At 41.0% G+C, this 19,228-nt stretch overlaps 1 protein-coding gene across 1 annotated transcript in view; it reads right to left on the minus strand.

Moving 5' to 3' along the window:
* The window catches only part of CCDC88A (coiled-coil domain containing 88A), an 87,520-nt gene that overhangs the window by 53,957 nt on the left and 14,335 nt on the right, over positions 1–19,228 (minus strand). Inside the window, exons 4-5 of the mRNA XM_054180039.1 lie at positions 6,516–6,624; positions 2,056–2,125 (exon numbers count right to left, since the gene is read on the minus strand). Of these exons, the coding sequence (XP_054036014.1) occupies positions 2,056–2,125; positions 6,516–6,624 (179 nt within the window). The remainder of the gene's footprint in view (positions 1–2,055; positions 2,126–6,515; positions 6,625–19,228) is intronic.

Below are 19,228 nucleotides of genomic sequence, written 5' to 3' on the forward strand. Positions count from 1 at the left end.
TATGACCTCTTTTTACCAGCATTCTCTGCATTTTTCTTGATTAGCTAAGTGCCTCTGATAGATACAGTTCTCTTCCTGAAATCTTATCTGCCCCTGCCTTCTGCAGTTTGTCACCTTCTATTATTATGATTATCTACTAATAAATAAATAAATAAATAGATAGATAGATAGATAAATCTCTCTCACAGCTACAGCCTAAGCTTTAGTGGACCAAACCCAAATCATTATCAGAGAACTGATTTGTGCTATGGGGGCTCACAATCAAGATTTACACAGCAAGTCTCTCAAAAGGTCACTGAGGTTTGATTTTGCCTTGCCCACCAGAAGAAGAAACACTTAAGAATCCCTATACAGATGAGATTCTCTTCAAGTTGACCCAGCAAGAGCTTTCAAAGGGGAAAAGCTCTGGATGGAACCCAGAAGAAAAAAGTCTATCCACTGATTCAGATCAAACTTCATGATGAACTCAAAGAGGAAGCTGAAACATCTTCAAAAGTATTGTCCATACATAACAAGTATTTTTAATATGTGGGCTATGACAAAGTCCTTATTTTCTCCCAAATCAAATAATGTCCCCACAGGACATCAATGCATACACCAGTAGAGGTTGCAGCTGCCAAACCACAGAAGCTGCACAGACTTCTCAGGTCCTGAAACAGGAAGAAGCTTTCTTATTAATGACTAAAGCATAGGATTTTTATGCATACAAATGAATACTGAAGTATCTTTGTTGGGTTCTGTACTGCATTTTAAATAAAATTTAATCTTACAATATACAACATTGTTAAAACACATTTTGTCTCAATATCTTGAAGAGAATAAAAATATCATTACAGAAACAATACTAAGATCTGGCAGAGGGTTAAATGTTCTCCCACTAAATCTGATCTCTAGGAAATCCAGAGAGTCTTTTGAAGACCTTAAGAAACTCTGAATATAAAAGAACAAGGCATTCTGTCCTTTCAGAAAAGGAAAGACCACATTCATACTTCTTGGTGCATATGACAGATTACAGCATCTACACACATAAGAACTTAAAAGGTTATGACCTCAGAAGCATAAGCAGCAATATTCAAAAGCAGAAAGTAAAAAAAATTAAATCAAGATACCTACATAAATGGGATATGTGCAGATGAGATGTGGAAAGTATCAACGTTATGAATCCTGGAATTGAAAAGTGAGGTAACACAAATGGTTCTTCTTGCTTATGAGAAAAGTCTTGTCTCACATACATGAAAGCATGGCATATAAGACATCTTAAATAAATTAAAACAGCCAAGGGAAGCTACACAGCCTGTTAGAGCAGTGCCTAACCTCTCTGCTGAGGAGCACCTCAGAACATCAGAAGTAGAACACCTGGGACACATTAGACCCAAGTAAATAAATTCTGCCCAATCCATATGGCTCCATGCAGGCCAGGTCTGTCTGCTCCGTGCTTCTGGAATTGAGAGCATGGTGCAGAGATTCCCAAGTGGCTGTGGATAGTCAGCTGGTTCCACACAGGCTAATTTTCTTGGTCTGAAAATTGCAACTCTCAGAGCTGGAAGCAGAGAAGGTGGGAGCACGGAGAAGACAGTGTCAGTTCAGGGGAAAAAGCAAGAAGGTAACTGCAACATTTTTCAGGTAATGATGGAAGATAAGGAGAGTTTTGGGGAATGAAAAACAAGCTAACCCTTGTTAGCTAACAGGAGTTAGATCGAGTGAGATGCACTGAACTGCCAATTTCACAGGGGTGGCTTACATAAAGGAAGTTGAAAGCACAGTAGCTGGGAATACATGAAACTTATACTTTGCCGTATCAGTGGCTCACTGGTTGCTGGGAAATGCACTTCATTTCAGTATAAACTTCCTAGTGACAGCCAGTGTTTGAGGTGTGGACAGAACACATTTTTCTAAAGTGTGGACCTTTGGTGTGAACAAAGAAAATGTTACCCATCATTATCAAACCACTTATTTGCTTAAAGTATTCCGTTGAAAGGCTCGAGCCTATTATTTCCAATGAAATAATGTAAATTCTTACAGTGACATAAATTTTCATCTTAAAAATGAACTTACCAGAAAAAGGATTTTTGCCAATTATTAATACATTTGGCAAAGACATCATGATCAACTGCTGCAGTGTCTCCTAAAAAAGTTAATTAAAATATTATTTACATCATACATACTGAACAAAAGCAAACATTAAATGCTAACCACTACTAAAAGGAAATATTACATAAGTAGTTTAAAATTATTCAAGTCTTAATACATATATGTTCAATATTAATTATTTGGACTCTAATTAATAAGATTACATGTGCGAATTACTTCTACAAAAGCCCTGTTTTATAGGTTTGCAAGATCATCTCAGCACAGTAAAATCCTCTCATGGCAATGAGCTGGTTTATGGATCTTAAGTCCCCGTGTCTCACAATGAACCAGAACTCCTTCAAATTATGAACGTTCAGTTTTCTCTAACTAATCGACAGATGTTGATTTTATTGGATCTAAGTTGTGTTTGTACGACAAAAGATCAATTTCATCTATTTCACATTTGTAGTCTTGGTGACCTTGCCAAAACACAGATATGAAAATTGCAGTTATTGTGTTGCAGTTATGCTGAGACAATCCTACATGTAAAGGTACAAAACCATATTCGTATGATCACGTGGAGTTTTAGTTGGTTAAGTCCCACATACTCAAGCAACAGCTCTCTCTATGCGATAGATTGTACCAATGGAGAGTTTCTGCCACCCATTAATGGCTGTAATCAGGTCAAATCCCCAGTCTAGACAGAGCCTAATTCTTCTGTAGCAAAATAGTCTTTCTCCTGTTCCCAGATGTTTACTCACAGCAGATGCCATCCTACCAGCAGCTCTGAAGGCAGGCTTTTTGTTTTTCCACAGTGGCAGACACATTAATACATTCATATTCAAACACAACTTATTCCAGAACCATCACCACTTTACATCCAAAAGGTACCTAGTGTCATACTGAAAGCTAGAAACCTCAGTCCCATTTTATGTAAAATTTGAAAAATGGCATTCTTTCTTGCAAAACACTTTCAGAAATTACTAGCTATACTTGAAAGTTCTCACCAGTTAAGACATTAAAAGTGACACATGAATTGACTGATATCAGACTAATAAGTACTTTCTGCACATGTCTAAGACAAATTATGAAGGACAAAGTAGCTCTGGTCTGTTCAAATATCATTAATTTCAGCACTCTGGCTCTTGGCATTTCTGAGATCTTGATAAAGACTACTTTCAAATAAAAGATTAAATGCTCCACAGGAAATTTTTAGTCAATAAAGAATAGATAAAATAAGAATTCAGTGAGTATTTATAGCCACTATGAAAGAAAAGCACATACTTTTAAAAGTAGGGGCTTGGTGGCTTTTGGTTTGTTGGTTTCTTTTGGTTTGGGCTTTTTTTGGGTGATAGCTCAAATAATTAAATGATGATATTATAAAACTTTCTTACTGTGAAGCACAGTACAAGCAAGGGTTGTCAAGAAATGTATCCTTTATAGACTAATGATATCATCTCTTCTTTTACACCACTTCTACCTTGCTTCAAAAATGTCTACCACCTTTTCTGCCAGTGTTAACTTTATCAGTAAGCTCAGTGCAACTGCTATCTATTAAAAACCTGAAACTAGAACCTGTGTCCCCCAAAATTCACACATTTAACTGTTGTTTAACATGTAAAAACAAAAAGAAAATTTAGCCTATTTGCAAAATTCTGCCTTATTTGTACAAAATTTTTGGAGTTCACTAGCATTTGTTTTATTAAAGACACATGCAATCTGGCAAGTGAGGCTGACAGAGCACCCATAGGAGTCATGGAAGCTCACTGTATTAAACCTCCCAAACACACCAAAACCTTAAAAGGAGATCAGCTCTTTTGAAATAAGAACAATTCCACACTTTTATGCTGTCAGGAAATGTGTAAGCTCAAGAGACTGGTTTGGGACCTAGAAATAGTTTGGTGCTGCTGTAAAGAATTAAAGCAGCTTCAATTGGAAGAAGAGATGCAACTGTAATTACAGACAACAACAAAGACAATAGAGGAACCAAAAATCTTGCATTATCTAACATATTTTAATTTTGAGTGTTTTATTCTACCAGTGCAGGTTTTTTAGCAATTATTTGCTAAGCTGCGGTATTGTTTTCCACAGACATCATAAAAACACATGGAATAAACTGGCACATACAAACTCACAATAAACAAGCTTTAAGAGTTAGGATATTGTAATTATAAGAATTAAAAACCCCCATATCCATTAGTATCTTCCTACCATAATATTCCATGCATTAATTAATCACATACCTCAATACAGTGATTATTTTCCACACTCATTACTCTCATACCTCATCCTGTTCAGAACATACACCAAGCATGATGCCTGCGTATGTGACGTGAGGGCTCATGCTTCTGCCAAGGCATAGCCCAGGCCACAGGAGGCCTCTCAGACTGATTCAAAGGCATCCAAGAGATAGCTTTTCTGCCTTGGGTAATTTCACAGGTGACAGCAACTAACCTGACCCCTTCTTTGCTGTGCTGCTCTGCTTATCCATGCACAGGCTAGGGTAAAACCCCAACTGCCAGCCGGCAGTAAGTTTGAGGAAACAAAGACTACAGCCCACCGTTACACATTTTTCCCCAAGCCCCGTAAACCACCACAGTGCATAAAGCTCCCTGCATGCATGTGGGCACATTTCAGTCAACACCAATGCACACAAAAAACCAATTTAGAAATCTGAATGAGTGTTCCAGTTTGGCTACTAAATGGTTTTGTTCCTAGTAAAACCTTCCTCACTTGCACCATGTGAAAAGGCTAGCATCTCACAAGGTTAGAAGCTTGAGCAACTGGGGAGGGAAAGGGGTTAAAAATGTGTAGGCAAGCCTACACAGCTTATGCTTACACAATACAAACTTGAACTATTAAAGTCATGGTGACTGAATTTAACATTTATGGACTATTTTTTTATGAAGGAAAAAAAAATAAATTAAATTTAGGAAAACTATTTGTAACACAAAGGTCCTGAACAACATTCCCAACCCTGAATCACTCAAAGATAAGCTAACTAAATGCAAATGATTCTAGCTGATACTGTTGCACTAGGACCAGCTGACAATGTATAGCCAGAAAATGCTCCATATTCAAATAAAGACCAATACTGTGAATGCTTGTGCCTTTTGTGGTACCAGTTGTGAAACACTAAGGCCTGGTTGAAAATGACCACCACCAGGAAATGGAAAGCATGTGGGTCTTAGCAGCCAGCACTTACACCACACATGATAGCTACTGAGAAATGAACGATGTAAAGCAAGCATAGGTGCAAAATGCTAGCTGTAAAGATGTACAGTGGTTGACCACTACAATTAAGTGACACCTGGGAATTTTCACTGTACTGTGGAGTTTCTGAAAACATATACTACTGGCGTCCAGTGACCATGAAATAATTTGAGTTTTCAATATGCAGTCAAGCTAAGAGGGGCAGCAACAAAACCTCCACTCTGGACTTCTGGAGAGCAGACTTCAGGTTACTTAAGGAACTAACTCATAAGGCACCATGAGGGCTGGAGCTACTTCAAGAAAGAAATCTTGAAGATGCAGGAACAGGCTGGGCCCACGTGCCGAAAGATGAACTGCCGGGGCACACGGCCAGCCTGGATGGGTAATGAACTTCTGAGCGAATTAAGGGATAAGAAGAGGGTGTATCATCTTTGGAAGAAAAGAGAGGTAACCAAGGAAATGTTTAAGGATGTTGCTAGGTCATGCAGGAAAAACATTAGAGAGGCAAAAGCCCAGTTAGAGCTTAGACTGGAAGAAGAGACTGGATGAGGCACTTGGTGCCATGGTTTAGTTGATGGCGTTGGGTGATAGGTTGGACTTGATGATCTCATAGGTTTTTTCCAACCTGGTTAATTCTGTATTCTATTTTGTACTCTGTATGTTTATGCAGGTGGAAAAGCACGTATCAGTATAGGCACACAATGCACTCTGAGAGGCAGATAAAAGGATTTTCTCTCAGACCTGGATTCTCCTGGCAGGAATGATCAGGCAAGTGTGGAAGAGCACTAAACATAACACACTGTAAGGACACTGGTGCTATCTCCAGTGTCCCACTATAGAGTATCCATATGTACACGACTCTGTCCAGGCTCTGCATCTAGAAGGCACAGTATTAGCTCTAACCTATCAGACAAAACCCAGAAAAATTCAATGGCTATTTTAAAGGTCTAAATTAGATCATGACATTCCTGTTTGATTATTACATCATTGATTTTTTGTACTGAAAATCAATTTCTAACCAAATAATTTAATCCCTTTTTTTCTTACAAAGATTCCATTGATAATAATAAATATACATGCAATAATTTCTCTCAAAACCTGCTTCAATTCAGAAAATACCAATCCATACAATCATCTCAAAGTATCAGTCTTAGTTCTGTCACCCTTAAAGGTATAACTATGAAAGATAATTAGAATAAATTTCAGGCAACATAAAAGAGACAATTACTGACCTGATAGTATGTTTTTATCTGTTTCACCAAAATAGACAAATTTTGAATCCTTAATGATGCATCATTATTTACTTTTTTGTTTATCCTCTGATTAGCAGACTTTGGATTACTAAAAAGAGAAGAAAAGTAAAAATGAATTAAACACAGTGAACATTACTCTTTAAATCTCTCTGTATAAAACAACTATATATTTAATACTCCAGCATAACAACTTCTTGATTATCATGCCTTTTTCTCTCCTGCACATAAATGTAGGGAGTTGTGGAAGTGATTGCCAAAGACAGACAGAAATAACTTGAACTACTTGTGTCACAGAGAGCTACTCAGATCAGCACCCTTTTTGGCTATTAACACAACATGTATTTGGGAGCACCCATCACAGTTACAGAAGAACAAGTTTTTGTGGCTCTGCACTTCTCCTCAAGAAGCCACATCCATCCCTGATGGAATACAGAAAGCAGAACACAACTCTAACACAAACATTCCACCACACACTGAAGACGTCAAGAATCATTCTCACTGATGCAGACAATTAGAATAACAGAACTTAGTCTGGCTACATTAATAAACGTCTGAAAAACTGCACAATTATACTGTCATGAGGCACTAAACCATTGAGTTTAAACTTTCAGAACAGTAAGGATTATGAAGTCCATTGTGCTAACATACACTTAATTATTTTACATCTATTTATAGATTATTGAAATCTGTCATCAAAGGGATTAACTGGAGTTTATCATATACTCATTAATACTACAAGACTTTTTCTCTTGTTTATCTTGGCTTCAGAGAGGAAACCATAGATTCAATATATTTTTCCTCCAAAAAATAAAAAAGATCTGAGGAAATGCAGGTAAGTCACCCTTTTTCAATACCTCTTAGAATAGAAGAGTCATAGAATCAGCCAGGTTGGAAGAGACCTCCAAGATCATCCAGTAGAACCTATCACCCAGCCCTATCCAATCATTTAGACCATGGCACTAAGAGCCTCACCCAGTCTTTTCTTGAAGATCCCCAGGGAGGCGACTCCACCACCTCCCTGGGCAGCCCATTCCAAGGGCAAATCACTCTCTCTGTGAAGAACTTTTTCCTAATATCCAGCCTAAACCTCCCCTGGCACAGCTTGAGACTGTGTCCTCTTGTTCTGGTGCTGGTTGCCTGGGAAAAGAGACCAATCCCCACCTGTCTACAACCTCCCTTCAGGTAGTTGTAGACAGCAATGAGGCTTCCCTGAGTCTCCTCTTCTCCAGGCTAAATAACCCCACCTCCCCCAGCCTCTCTTCATAGGGCTTGTGTTCCAGGCCCCTCACCAGTTTCATCACCCTTCTCTGGACACGTTCTAGCAACTCAACATCTTTCCTAAACTGAGGGTCCCAAAACTGGACACAGTATTCAAGGTGTGGCCTGACCAGTACTGAGTATAGGGGCAGAATGACCTCCCTGCTCCTGCTGGCCACACTTCCTGATACAGGCCAGGATGCCACCGGCCTTCTTGGCCACCTGGGCACACTGCTAGTTCATATTCAGCTTACTATCTATCAGCTCCCCCTAGTCCCTTTCTGCCTGGCTCTCCAGCCAATCTGTCTCCAGCCAATTTGTCCCCAGCCTATAGTGCTGCTTGGGGTTGTTGTGGCCAAAGTGTAGAACCAAGCACTTAGCTTTATTACTGTAGGTGCTGTGTGATTGCACTCAAGATGACCTGTTCCATAATCTTCCCTGGCACTGAGGTCAGGCTGACAGGCCTGTAATTTCCTGGCTCCTCCTTCCAGCCCTTTTCGTGGATGGGCATCACACGGCCAGCTTCCAGTCATCTGGGACCTCTCCAGTGAGCCAGGACTGTTGATAAATGATGGAGAGTGGCTTGGCCAGCTCATCTGTCAGCACTCTCAGCACCCTAGGATGGATCCCATCTGGTTCCATGGACTTGTGAGGATCCAAGTGTCTCAGCAGATCCCTTACTGCTTCCTCCTGGATTACAGAGGGACTATTCTGGTCCCTGGCTCCATCTGCCAGTTTGGGAGACCACTTGTCCTGAATACAATCTGTCCCACTATTGAAGATTGAGACAGAGAAGGTATTACTTATCTCTGCCTTTTCCTCATCTTTGTTACTATATTCCCCTTTGCATCCAATAAAGAGTGGGGGTTGTCCTTGCCTCTTCTTTTGCCATTACTATATTTATAGAAACATTTTTTATTCTCCTTTACAGCAGTGGCCAGTCTAAGTTCTAAATGGGCTTTTGCCTCAATGTTTTTTTTTCCTGCATGACCTAGCAATGTCCTTAAACCCTTCCTGAGATGTTTCCCCTTTTTTCCAAAGGTGATACACCCTCTTTTTTGCCCCTTAATTCCTTCATAAGCTCCTTGCCCATCCAGTCCAGCTGTCTCACTCATTGGCTTGTCTTCTGGCACACAGGCACAGCCTGTTCCTGTGCCTTCAAGAATTCTTTCTTGAAGTAGGTCCAGCCTTCCTGAACCCCTCTGTTTTTAAGGGCTCTTCCCCAAGGAACTTTCCAAGTTAGTTCCTTAAATAAGTTGAAGTCTGCCCTTCGGAAGTCCAGCGTGGAGGTTTTGTTGATGCCCCTCCTGGTTTCACTGTATATTCAAAACTCTATTATTTCATGGTCACTGACCCCAGACGGCCTCCGACCACCGCATCTCCCACCAGCTCTCCATTTGTAAACAGCAGGTCAAGCACGGCTGTACCCCTGCCCTGGCTGGCTCACGTAACAGCTGGGATAAGAAGCTATCCTCCACACACTCTAGGAACCTTCTAGACTGCCTCTTCTCTGCAGTGTTAAATTCCCAGCAGGGGCCTGGCAGGTTACAGTCACCCACAAGAACAAGGGCAAGTGATCCTGAGGCAGCCTCCAGCTGCTTAAAGAATATTGAGTCGATCTCTTCTTCCTGTTTGGGTGGTCTATAACACTCCAACCACGACATCAGCCTTGCTGGCCTTCCCCCTCATTTTTACCCACAGGGACTCAACTTGATCATCCTTAATCTCTACTTCCATGACATCCAGAGCCTTCCTAATATACAGGGCCACTCCTGCACCCCTTCTCTCTCGCCTGTCACTCCTGAAGAATCTGTAGCCATTGATTAAAGTGCTTCAGTTGTGTGAGTCATCCCACCACGTTTCTGTGATGGTGACAACACCATAGTTTTCCTCTTGTAGCAAGGCTTCCAGCTCCTCTTGCTTATTACCCATACTGCGTGCATTGGTGTACATACACTTAACATACCACATTATTAGCCATGTACAGGAATGTGACAACCACTTATTGTGATGTGAAAAAACAATGTGACTTCCCTGCAATACCCTGTAAAAGACTTAGAGAATTCATAAAGGATGGCCAATGTGAACTTTAACTTTTACAGAGATAGTTGATGTGTCTGCAGAATGCAACTTTTGATATTTAGTTATATTACCGTATTGTTTAATGATATCATCATTGGATAAATGTGCAGCTGGCTAGAATACTGCACTCAAACAAGAACCCACCAACTTCTCACCATGAAACTGGAGGTTCCTGCAAGGGTGTGTATGTGCTGGGCCTGGTTTTATTCAACACTCTGGACTGTCTGGAGGGCCATGCCCAGAGAGTGGTGGTGAATAGTGCCACATCCAGCTGGTGGCCAGCCACCAGTGGTGGCCCCCAGGAATTAGTGCTGGGCCCAATCCTGTTTAATATCTTCACTGACAATCGGGATGAGGGGATTGAGTCAGTCATCAGTAAATTTGCAGATGACGCCAAGTTGGGAGCAGGTGCTGATCAGTTAGAGGGTAGAAGGGCTCTCCAGAGGGACCTTGAGAGGCTGGACAGATGGGCGGAGTCCAACATGATGGCATTCAACAAGTTCAAGTTCCAGGTGCTGCACTTTGGCCACAGCAACCCCATGCAGAGCTACAGGCTGGAGTGGGAGTGGCTGGAGAGCTGCCAAACAGAAAGGGACATGGGGGTACTGATTGACAGTAGGCTGAACATGAGCCAGCAGTGTGTCCAGGTGGCCAAGAAGGCCGATGGCATCCTGGCCTGTATCAGGAATAGTGTGGCCAGCAGGAGCAGGGAAGTCATTGTGCCCCTGTACTCAGCACTGCTTAGGCCACACCTTGAGTACTGTGTCCAGTTCCGGGCCCACAATTTAAGAAGGACATTGAGACTCTTGAATGTGTCCAGAGAAGGGCAACAAGGCTGGTGGGAGGTCTCGAGCACAAGCCCTATGAGGAGAGGCTGAGGGAGCTGGGATTGTTTAACCTGGAGAAGAGGATGCTCCCTACAACTACCTGAAGGGTGGTTGTAGCCAGGAAAGGGTTGGTCTCTTCTCCCAGGTAACCAGCACCAGAACAAGAGGACACAGTCTCAAGCTGTGCCAGGGAAGGTTTAGTCTCAAGGTGAGGAGAAAGTACTTCACAGATAGAGTTGTTAGCCATTGGAATGGGCTGACCAGGGAGATGGTGGAGTTGCTGTCTCTGGAGGTGTTCAAGAGGGGATTGGACATGGCTCTTGGTGCCATGGTCTAGTAAGCACAAGGTCTTGGCTGACAGGTTGGACTTGATGATCTTTGAGGTCTTTTCAAACCTTGCCGATTCTATGATTTAGACAACGGAACACAGAATACACTTACTAGAACTGCTATTGGCAAAAATTGGGAGCAATTAAAAAAATCCACAGTCAAAAAGATTCAAAGGATGCTATGGTAACCTGATCAATGACAATGATCCTGATAAAGTGCACACCAATGATCCTGGTGTGACAGCAGTAGGATAGTCAAAGGATTATACTCGGGAATCAAATACAGAAAAAGAGTAACTAGCTATAACAAAAATTACCTCAGTATTGCAGCGGACACAACCAAATACAGAGGGAAAAGAAGTGTCACTGCCAACCCCTCATCCTACGCGACCACAGATATACATGTGATCCATACGTTTCTGTCCAGATCCTTAATTCAATTGCAGCGTGTAATGAACACACCAAAATTAGCTATTTCCTCTACGCCACTGAACACAGCAGTATCAATTTATTGTGATGCCATTTGTCACTTTGCTTAGTTTTCATTTAATCTTCAGCTATGTTAACAAACTTTTATTTGCCTTTTACAACTTTCTTTGGTTTAAACATGTTTGAATTTATGTATTTTCTTCAGTTTACTGCTAACAGAATTTACTGTCTTGTATTCATGAATAGAAATAACATAGAAAAAACACCACTGGGAAAGGAAACCAAATCATATATAAAAGGCACCTCCCAAACACAGCCATTTTAAAAAGACGAGAAGTAAGCACATCATCTTTCTTCTTGTACAGATGAAATATAAATCTAGGGAAATTAGAACACAGATTCTCACACAGGTAATTGCCTCATTCCTAACTGCTCATGTGCACATTCCTAATATAAAAACAACTAAAGTAGATTTTAGAATATATTAGCCTAAACTATGTGACTAAGACGTCACTTTGGATTTATTAATTCAGCTAACTTGCAGCTGCAAAATGAACTAAATGGGCTAAAAATTATTATGTTTTGCAAATGCACAGAACTGAACTCCTTTCCAAACTGAAATTCATTCAAATTTGTTAGAATCGGAAGAGAAAATCCAGGATAAATCCTGCTGACCTGATGGCATACAGAGATCAGCTGAAGTCTCCTATTTCTACATTCATATCTCCAAAAGGCCGATTTGGGCCTTTAATCTCTGATCTTAATCACTAGCGGATTATCTCCAGGCTTTTTCATCATCTTCACCAGCATTTCTACAAATGTACATTTTAGATGACTCTTCCTTTAGAGAACTCAAAACAGAGGGCATTGGTGTTTCCTGGATATTTTCATAGCTTATTTTTGTATCAACACAAAAATCAATGTACAAGCACAAGAATTAAAACTACATGTCATAAAAGCTCAAGCTTTACTCTTTCTCTTTTCAAAATCCGTACTAGAAATTTTAGATAGATCTTGTCAGAACAAAAACTTTTAACATTTGCATAGCACTACTTCATGATGCTATGTAAACATAAATCTATTTTAAACACTTTTAAGACAAATTATTATAATCCTACTACTGCGAATGGGAAAATAACGCAGCAACAAGCCCCTCAGCAACAGCAGGAACAATCAGTACCAGAAAGAGGTGGGGAGGAGGAAAAAATTCAAGAAGCATAATTAGTGCCCAAGACTTCGAGGACACAAATCCTCAGTTCCATACCTTTGTCACCACTGCCACCTTTTATTTAGCAGGACAGTATGTCACTACTGGGACTTACATACATCAAAGATACAGCACATGAGCTTTGTGTTTTGTATGGTGATATGAATATTATTTTTTTTTAAAATCAGCAAGATCAGGAGCTGTAGGATGTCACTGTACTTTATACCCAGACTTTACTCCTGAATACCATCTTTTCTCTCCCCCCCAACACAAAAATAAACAGCTTGCATCTCAAATGATGCACTGACAGATGCTACGGGAACCTGAGCACTTTTAAAACACTTTAGCAGATTCTTGGCAACAGTCCTACAGTAAATCATCTTTATTCTTCACTTCCTCCATCTTAATTGCCTTAAGAAGAGCAGGTCAACAGAGGTTCTCTTTGCCCTCTGCCCTAGTGAGGCCACATCTGGAGTACTGTTTCAAATTCTGGGCTCCCCAGATCAATAGAAACAGGGAACTACTGCTGTAAGGGAGGGCCACAAAGATGATGAGGGGGCTGGAACATCAATCATACAATGACAGGCTGAGAGACCTGAGGCTGTTTAGCCTGGAAAAGAGAAGCCTGAGAGAGGATCTTATCAATATCTGCAAGGGTAAAGGGTCAAGAGGATAGGACCAGCCTCTTTTCTGTGGTGTCCATCAACAGGACAAGGGACAATGAGCACAAACTGGAACCCAGGAGATTCCATTTAAACATGAGGAAAAACTTCCTTCTTGTAAGGGTGCTGGAGCACTGGAACAGGCTGCCTAGAGAGGTTATGAAAGGATTTCAAACCTGTCTGGATACTGCAATGCTGGTCAACCTTCTCTGGGTGACCCTGCTTTAGCAGGGGGATTGGACTAGATGATCTGCAGAGGTCCCTTCCAACTCCAACCGTGCTGGGATTCTGTGATCAATCACTAAAAATCCAGTAACGTATGGATCAACTCTTCCAAATTATGCATTAACAAAGATAATCAGAAATTCTAGTTTATTAGTCTTGTAAAGTTTATGCTGACACAAAGCAAAGACTTTTTAAATCTTTCAACTAATGTTTTAAGTAAAGTAACATTCCTTTATTTCCACCAATTCACCCCATGTACCCCCTTCCACTCAAATACATTATTTTTCATATAGTGCATAACTTCATCTGTCAAGACCAACTCAGAGGCTGACATATATTCCTTATATTTTATGGAAACTCCAGGCTTCTTTTATGATAAAAGTTATACTGTTTTGGGCCAAAATAATTCATTCCTATAGCTTAAACCAGAAAGCATTCACCTTTTTTTTTTGGGGGGGGGGGGGGGGGGGGGCAGGAATTACAGGAAATGGTTTAATGAGACTGAATTTTGCTGGGAAAACTGGGCCACAGATGTACTCTGGAACAGTATCTTTACCTCTCGAAAAAAATCAAGTTCTAGTTCCTCTAGATCCTCTGTTCATGCATATTGTCAGTAATTAAAATCAGAATGTCAGCTGAGGACAACCAGTACACAGAATAAACTAATTTTAATAATCTCAAAGTTTTACAAAAGATTATGGTGACAGGTCCACCTGAAACCCAAACCTCAAAGTTTCCTTAACATTTTTTCAGCATATATTTAAGACAGATAATGGTAACAAGAAGTTTACCTGCTCAAGGATCAGTAACATTAAGTTCCTTAGATATCAGTACTAACAATAAAAATCTCTACAATAATTTTTAATGTATAAAACCTTTAGCCTCAGTAACTCACTATAGCTACTAGGAAGTATTATTTCTTTGATTTTGTCACTGATTTGTAAATTATTGTAATATTGGCTCCTGATTCTTCAAATAAAGCAGGTACATTGTGCTTGACACTCTCAAATGGTATGTGTTAGTAATGATTAGGGTAACTTCTGCTTGGAAAAAAAGTAGTTTCTAACTCTTCATAGAGTAAAATTGTGCTCTCAATACCTTCCAGTGCAAAACGGACGTTACCTCTTTACTATGGTAATTTAACCACATTATCTTATTATTATATAATAAATATCAAGTATTAATAGACTATTTACTAAAATGACCCATATGTTGAAAGAGAGTATTTATTAGTGTTCTCTAATCTTCAGTCACTGATTTCTAGCTTTCAGGTAATGTTTGAATTGTCAGTTTTGACCTGCAAAGTATATTGAACAGCCAAGACAAGCCTGAGAGATCACTTCTTGTGCCATGTACTATTACCAAAAGAATTGTGATTAGGTCCTTCAGAAGGACATTCATTATGTAAAAAAATAAATCCACCTTCATTCCCAATAATGAGCTCAGTAGTCTCCTTAATTCAGAAATAAACAAACTCAGTTACTATAATCCATCTTTTCATGTACTGATTTCTTAATTCATTCCTCTCAGAGGAGGTAACACCATGATGTCAGCTACACATTTTCCATTATATGTGGTTTGTATAGTCAATTTGTCAGACTGGACCGAGCCAGGGACAGGCATACTGATTTTCTCACCAAGCATCTGAAATCACTAATGAGGAAAACTAATGAAGGACATACAGAAAGATAAAGTTCTAAGCAAATCACCAAAGTCTGCATGCTCTCAACAACATCCATCTTTAAATCAGTTTACATTTTGGGGCAACTAATTTATTACAGGTTTTAATAAATTACTTGTATCCACACGTTGAATTAATTTTTGTTACCAAGATTTTTTAAATAATAATTGTATATTATTAAACAAATGTTTATTATAATACACTTCGTCCAACACCACTGAAATAAACTAGCACATGCTGCTAAGAACACAAGATGCAAATGAAAAGATGGGCTTAAAAAATAGGGGTTTAAAAACGTAAGATTTTAGTGGCTACTGTGCTACTTTGACTATAAATGTTTTTAAGGCAACACATGCTGCTTTTATTAGGTGGAGATACTGAACTGCTTCAGTGGCAAATAGCCTAGCAAAATAGGGCAAATCTGTCCAGAAGTCAATAGGAAGCCGAGCAGTAAAAGATACCCTTAAGCAATTTTACATTTAAGAGCAACCTACTTATGACAAGATACATTAATTTCAATAGCAATAAAACCAGAAAAGAGCATCTCACCCAATAATGCATTAGTTTAAAACTCCTGATTAGAGAGGGAACTTCAGTGCTTTTGAAATACTACCAGTGTCATGAGTTACAGATTGAGACCTCATATAATCAGGGATTATGTGTCTTTAATTTTTCATTGACCAAAATCTATCAGAAACAGGAATGTGATAGCTTAATGGCTTCATGCTTAAATCTATGCAGACCGCAAACCAGTTGTGTCCTCTCTTGCCATCTGTTCCTTGACGGTACTTTATCATTAAGTCTCATAACACACACTGATTTTAAATATATCATTGTTTGAATGTATTTGTTAAGTACAGTGAAATGCTGAAAAAAAGTTTGAAAAAATTCTACACAAGTGTACATCTCAAAAGGGCCATAAATACTGACTGTGACTCTCTGTTTCTTAGTTTACAGTAGCACACTCTTCACTTTTACATACAAATACTGCTTGCATTATATTTTTTGCAAAGTTCCCTTAACTGGAATCCTGAGGCAGGCTCACTCTTGCTCTCTGCCTAATATTTCAATAATTACTGATACAAGCATTTTTAAATGAATTTAAATAAAGCAGGAGTTCCATTGTTTACTGTTAGGAGGAAAATAATAAACATCTAGAAAATGTGGTTCATAATGATATTTAATACAGCAGTGTCTTTTATTGTGAAAGTTGACAATCTCCAGTTTTGTTTAAACATTTTAAGCAACATCAGAGAAACCAGTACATTCACACAACACTTAGAGGATGGCCAAGGGATCAGGCCCAGCCAGCATGGGTTTAGGAAGGGCAGGTCCTGCCTGACCAACCTGATCTCCTTCTATGATCAGGTGACCCGCCTGGTGGATGTGGGCAGGCCTGTGGATGTAGTCTACCTGGACCTCAGCAAGGCCTTTGACACCGTTCCCCATAGCAAACTCCTGGCCAAGCTGTCAGCCCATGGCTTGGATGGGAGCACACTGCATTGGGTTAGGAACTGGCTGGAGGGCCGAGCCCAGAGAGTGGTGGTGAATGGTGCCACATCCAGATGGCAGCCAGTCACCAGTGGTGTGCCCCAGGGATCAGTACTGGGCCCTGTGCTCTTTAACATCTTTATTGATGATCTGGACGAGGGCATCGAGTCCATCATCAGTAAATTTGCTGACGACACCAAGCTGGGGGCAGGAGTTGATCTGCTGGAGGGTAGAGAGGCTCTGCAGAGGGACCTCGACAGGCTGGGCAGATGGGCAGAGTCCAACGGCATGAGATTGAACACATCCAAGTGCCGGGTTCTGCACATTGGCCACAGCAACCCCATGCAGAGCTACAGGCTGGGGTCAGAGCGGCTGGAGAGCAGTCAGGCTGAGAGGGACCTGGGGGTGCTGGTCAACGGTAGACTGAACATGAGCCTGCAGTGTGCCCAGGCAGCCAAGAGGGCCAATGGCATCCTGGCCTGCATCAGGAACAGTGTGGCCAGCAGGAGCAGGGAGGTCATTCTGCCCCTGTACACTGCACTGGTTAGGCTGCACCTCGAGTACTGTGTCCAGTTCTGGGCCCCTCAGTTTAGGAAGGATGTTGACTTGGTGGAACGAGTCCAGAGAAGAGCAACAAAGTTGGTGAGGGGTTTGGAACATAAGCCCTACGAGGAGAGGCTGAGGGAGCTGGGGTTGCTTAGCCTGGAGAAGAGGAGACTCAGGGGTGACCTTATTACTCTCTACAACTACCTGAAGGGAGGTTGTGGACAGATGGATGTTGGTCTCTTCTCCCAGGCAAGCAGTACCAGAACAAGAGGACACAGTCTCAGGCTGCGCCAGGGGAGGTTCAGGCTAGATGTTAGGAAAAAGTTCTATACAGAAAGAGTGATTGCCCATTGGAATGGGCTGCCTGGGGAGGTGGTGGAGTCGCCATCACTGGAGGTTTTCAGGAGAAGACTTGATGGGGTGCTTGGTGCCGTGGGTTAGTTGTTTGGGCGGTGTTGGATTGGTTGATGGGTTGGATGCGATGATCTTGAAGGTCTCTTCCAACCTGGTTTATTCTATTCTATTCTATTGAAGCCATGAAGCACCTCGGCATATATTTTGAGGCTCCATATAGAAGTTCTGTGTCCAGTTCCCCAGTTAAAGAGAGATAAGGAACTACTGGAGAGAGCCCAATGGAGAGCCATGAAGATGATGAGAGGACTGGAGCACCTCTGACAAGGAGAGGCTGAGAGACATGTGGCTGTTTAGCCTAGAGAAGGATGAGCGCAGATCTTACAAATGCTTATCAGTATCTAAAGGGCAAGAGTCGAGAGGATGGGGCCAGACTCTTTTCAGTGGTGCCCAGTGACAGGACAAGGGGCAAGAGGCACAAACTAGAACACAGGAAGTTCCATCTGACCATAATGGAAAACTTTCTAGTGAGGGTGTTGGTGCACTGGAACAGGCTGCCCAGAGAGGTTGTGGAGCCTCCTTCTCTGGAGAGATTTCAAACCTGCTTGGACATTGTGATCCTGCTTTAGCAGAGGGGCTGAACTACATGATCTCCAGAGGTCCCTTCCAACCTCCATTGTGCTGAGATTCTGTGATACAGGACAAAAGGCACACTGATGTTCACCGCTGAACTGTCTGATCAACTTTAAAATCATCAGTAACAGCCAAATCACAGAATTAAGATTGGAAAACGTCTCCAAGATCATCAAGTCCAACCATCAACTCAACACTGCTGTGCCCACTAAACCATGGCCCAAAGCAGACAAAAGGTCAGTCTGCAGCAGTTAAGAGTATTAGAGAACAGGCAGATTCTGAAGTACCGTATTATCAGCATCTGTACCTTGTGATCATGCATGTTCTAGCAACATTGGTGCAAGATGGCATACTTAAAACTCCTCCTGTAACTATCAGTATGATCAATTTCTGCTGCCAAAGGGTATTTCCATGCTAAACCTTATCAAAAAGATACAGAAAAAAGAAATCTTAATTCTTTTCCTATGCCTCTGGCACACAGAGGATTTGTCTTGATAAAAATGGACTTAAATGGATGATTTCCCAAAGACTAATTCATGACACAGACCATCCATTGCTAGATCAGAGAACACTAAATTGGCACAACCTTATCTGAAAAATAGATGGCAATAAATCCTTCCACATTTTGGAGAGTATCATTGTGGTGGGTTGAAAGGCAAGGCCCAGCTTTCCTTCCCCCACTAAGAAATAGCCACAGCCAACTCAGCTGGTAAAGCGAAAGGGAAAATGCTGTATTTACAAAGCAATGATCGCAGGGAATTTATGTACACAAGTATACAGAATTTACAATATATACAGAAATCTACAGCAAAGGAACAAAACAGGAATAGGACCCCCTAACAGAGGGGGCTTCCCCCTGTACCCCCTTCTCCCCTCTACCTCCCCTCTTCCCCAAAGAGTGTTAGAAAAGAGAAAAGGGGAGTTAACAAGACAGAAGAGGCCTAAGTACAGGAGGGTTAGTTCTTATCTGTT

Source organism: Dryobates pubescens, chromosome 3 (genome assembly GCF_014839835.1).
Source record: "Dryobates pubescens isolate bDryPub1 chromosome 3, bDryPub1.pri, whole genome shotgun sequence".
Taxonomy (NCBI): Eukaryota; Metazoa; Chordata; class Aves; order Piciformes; family Picidae; genus Dryobates; species Dryobates pubescens.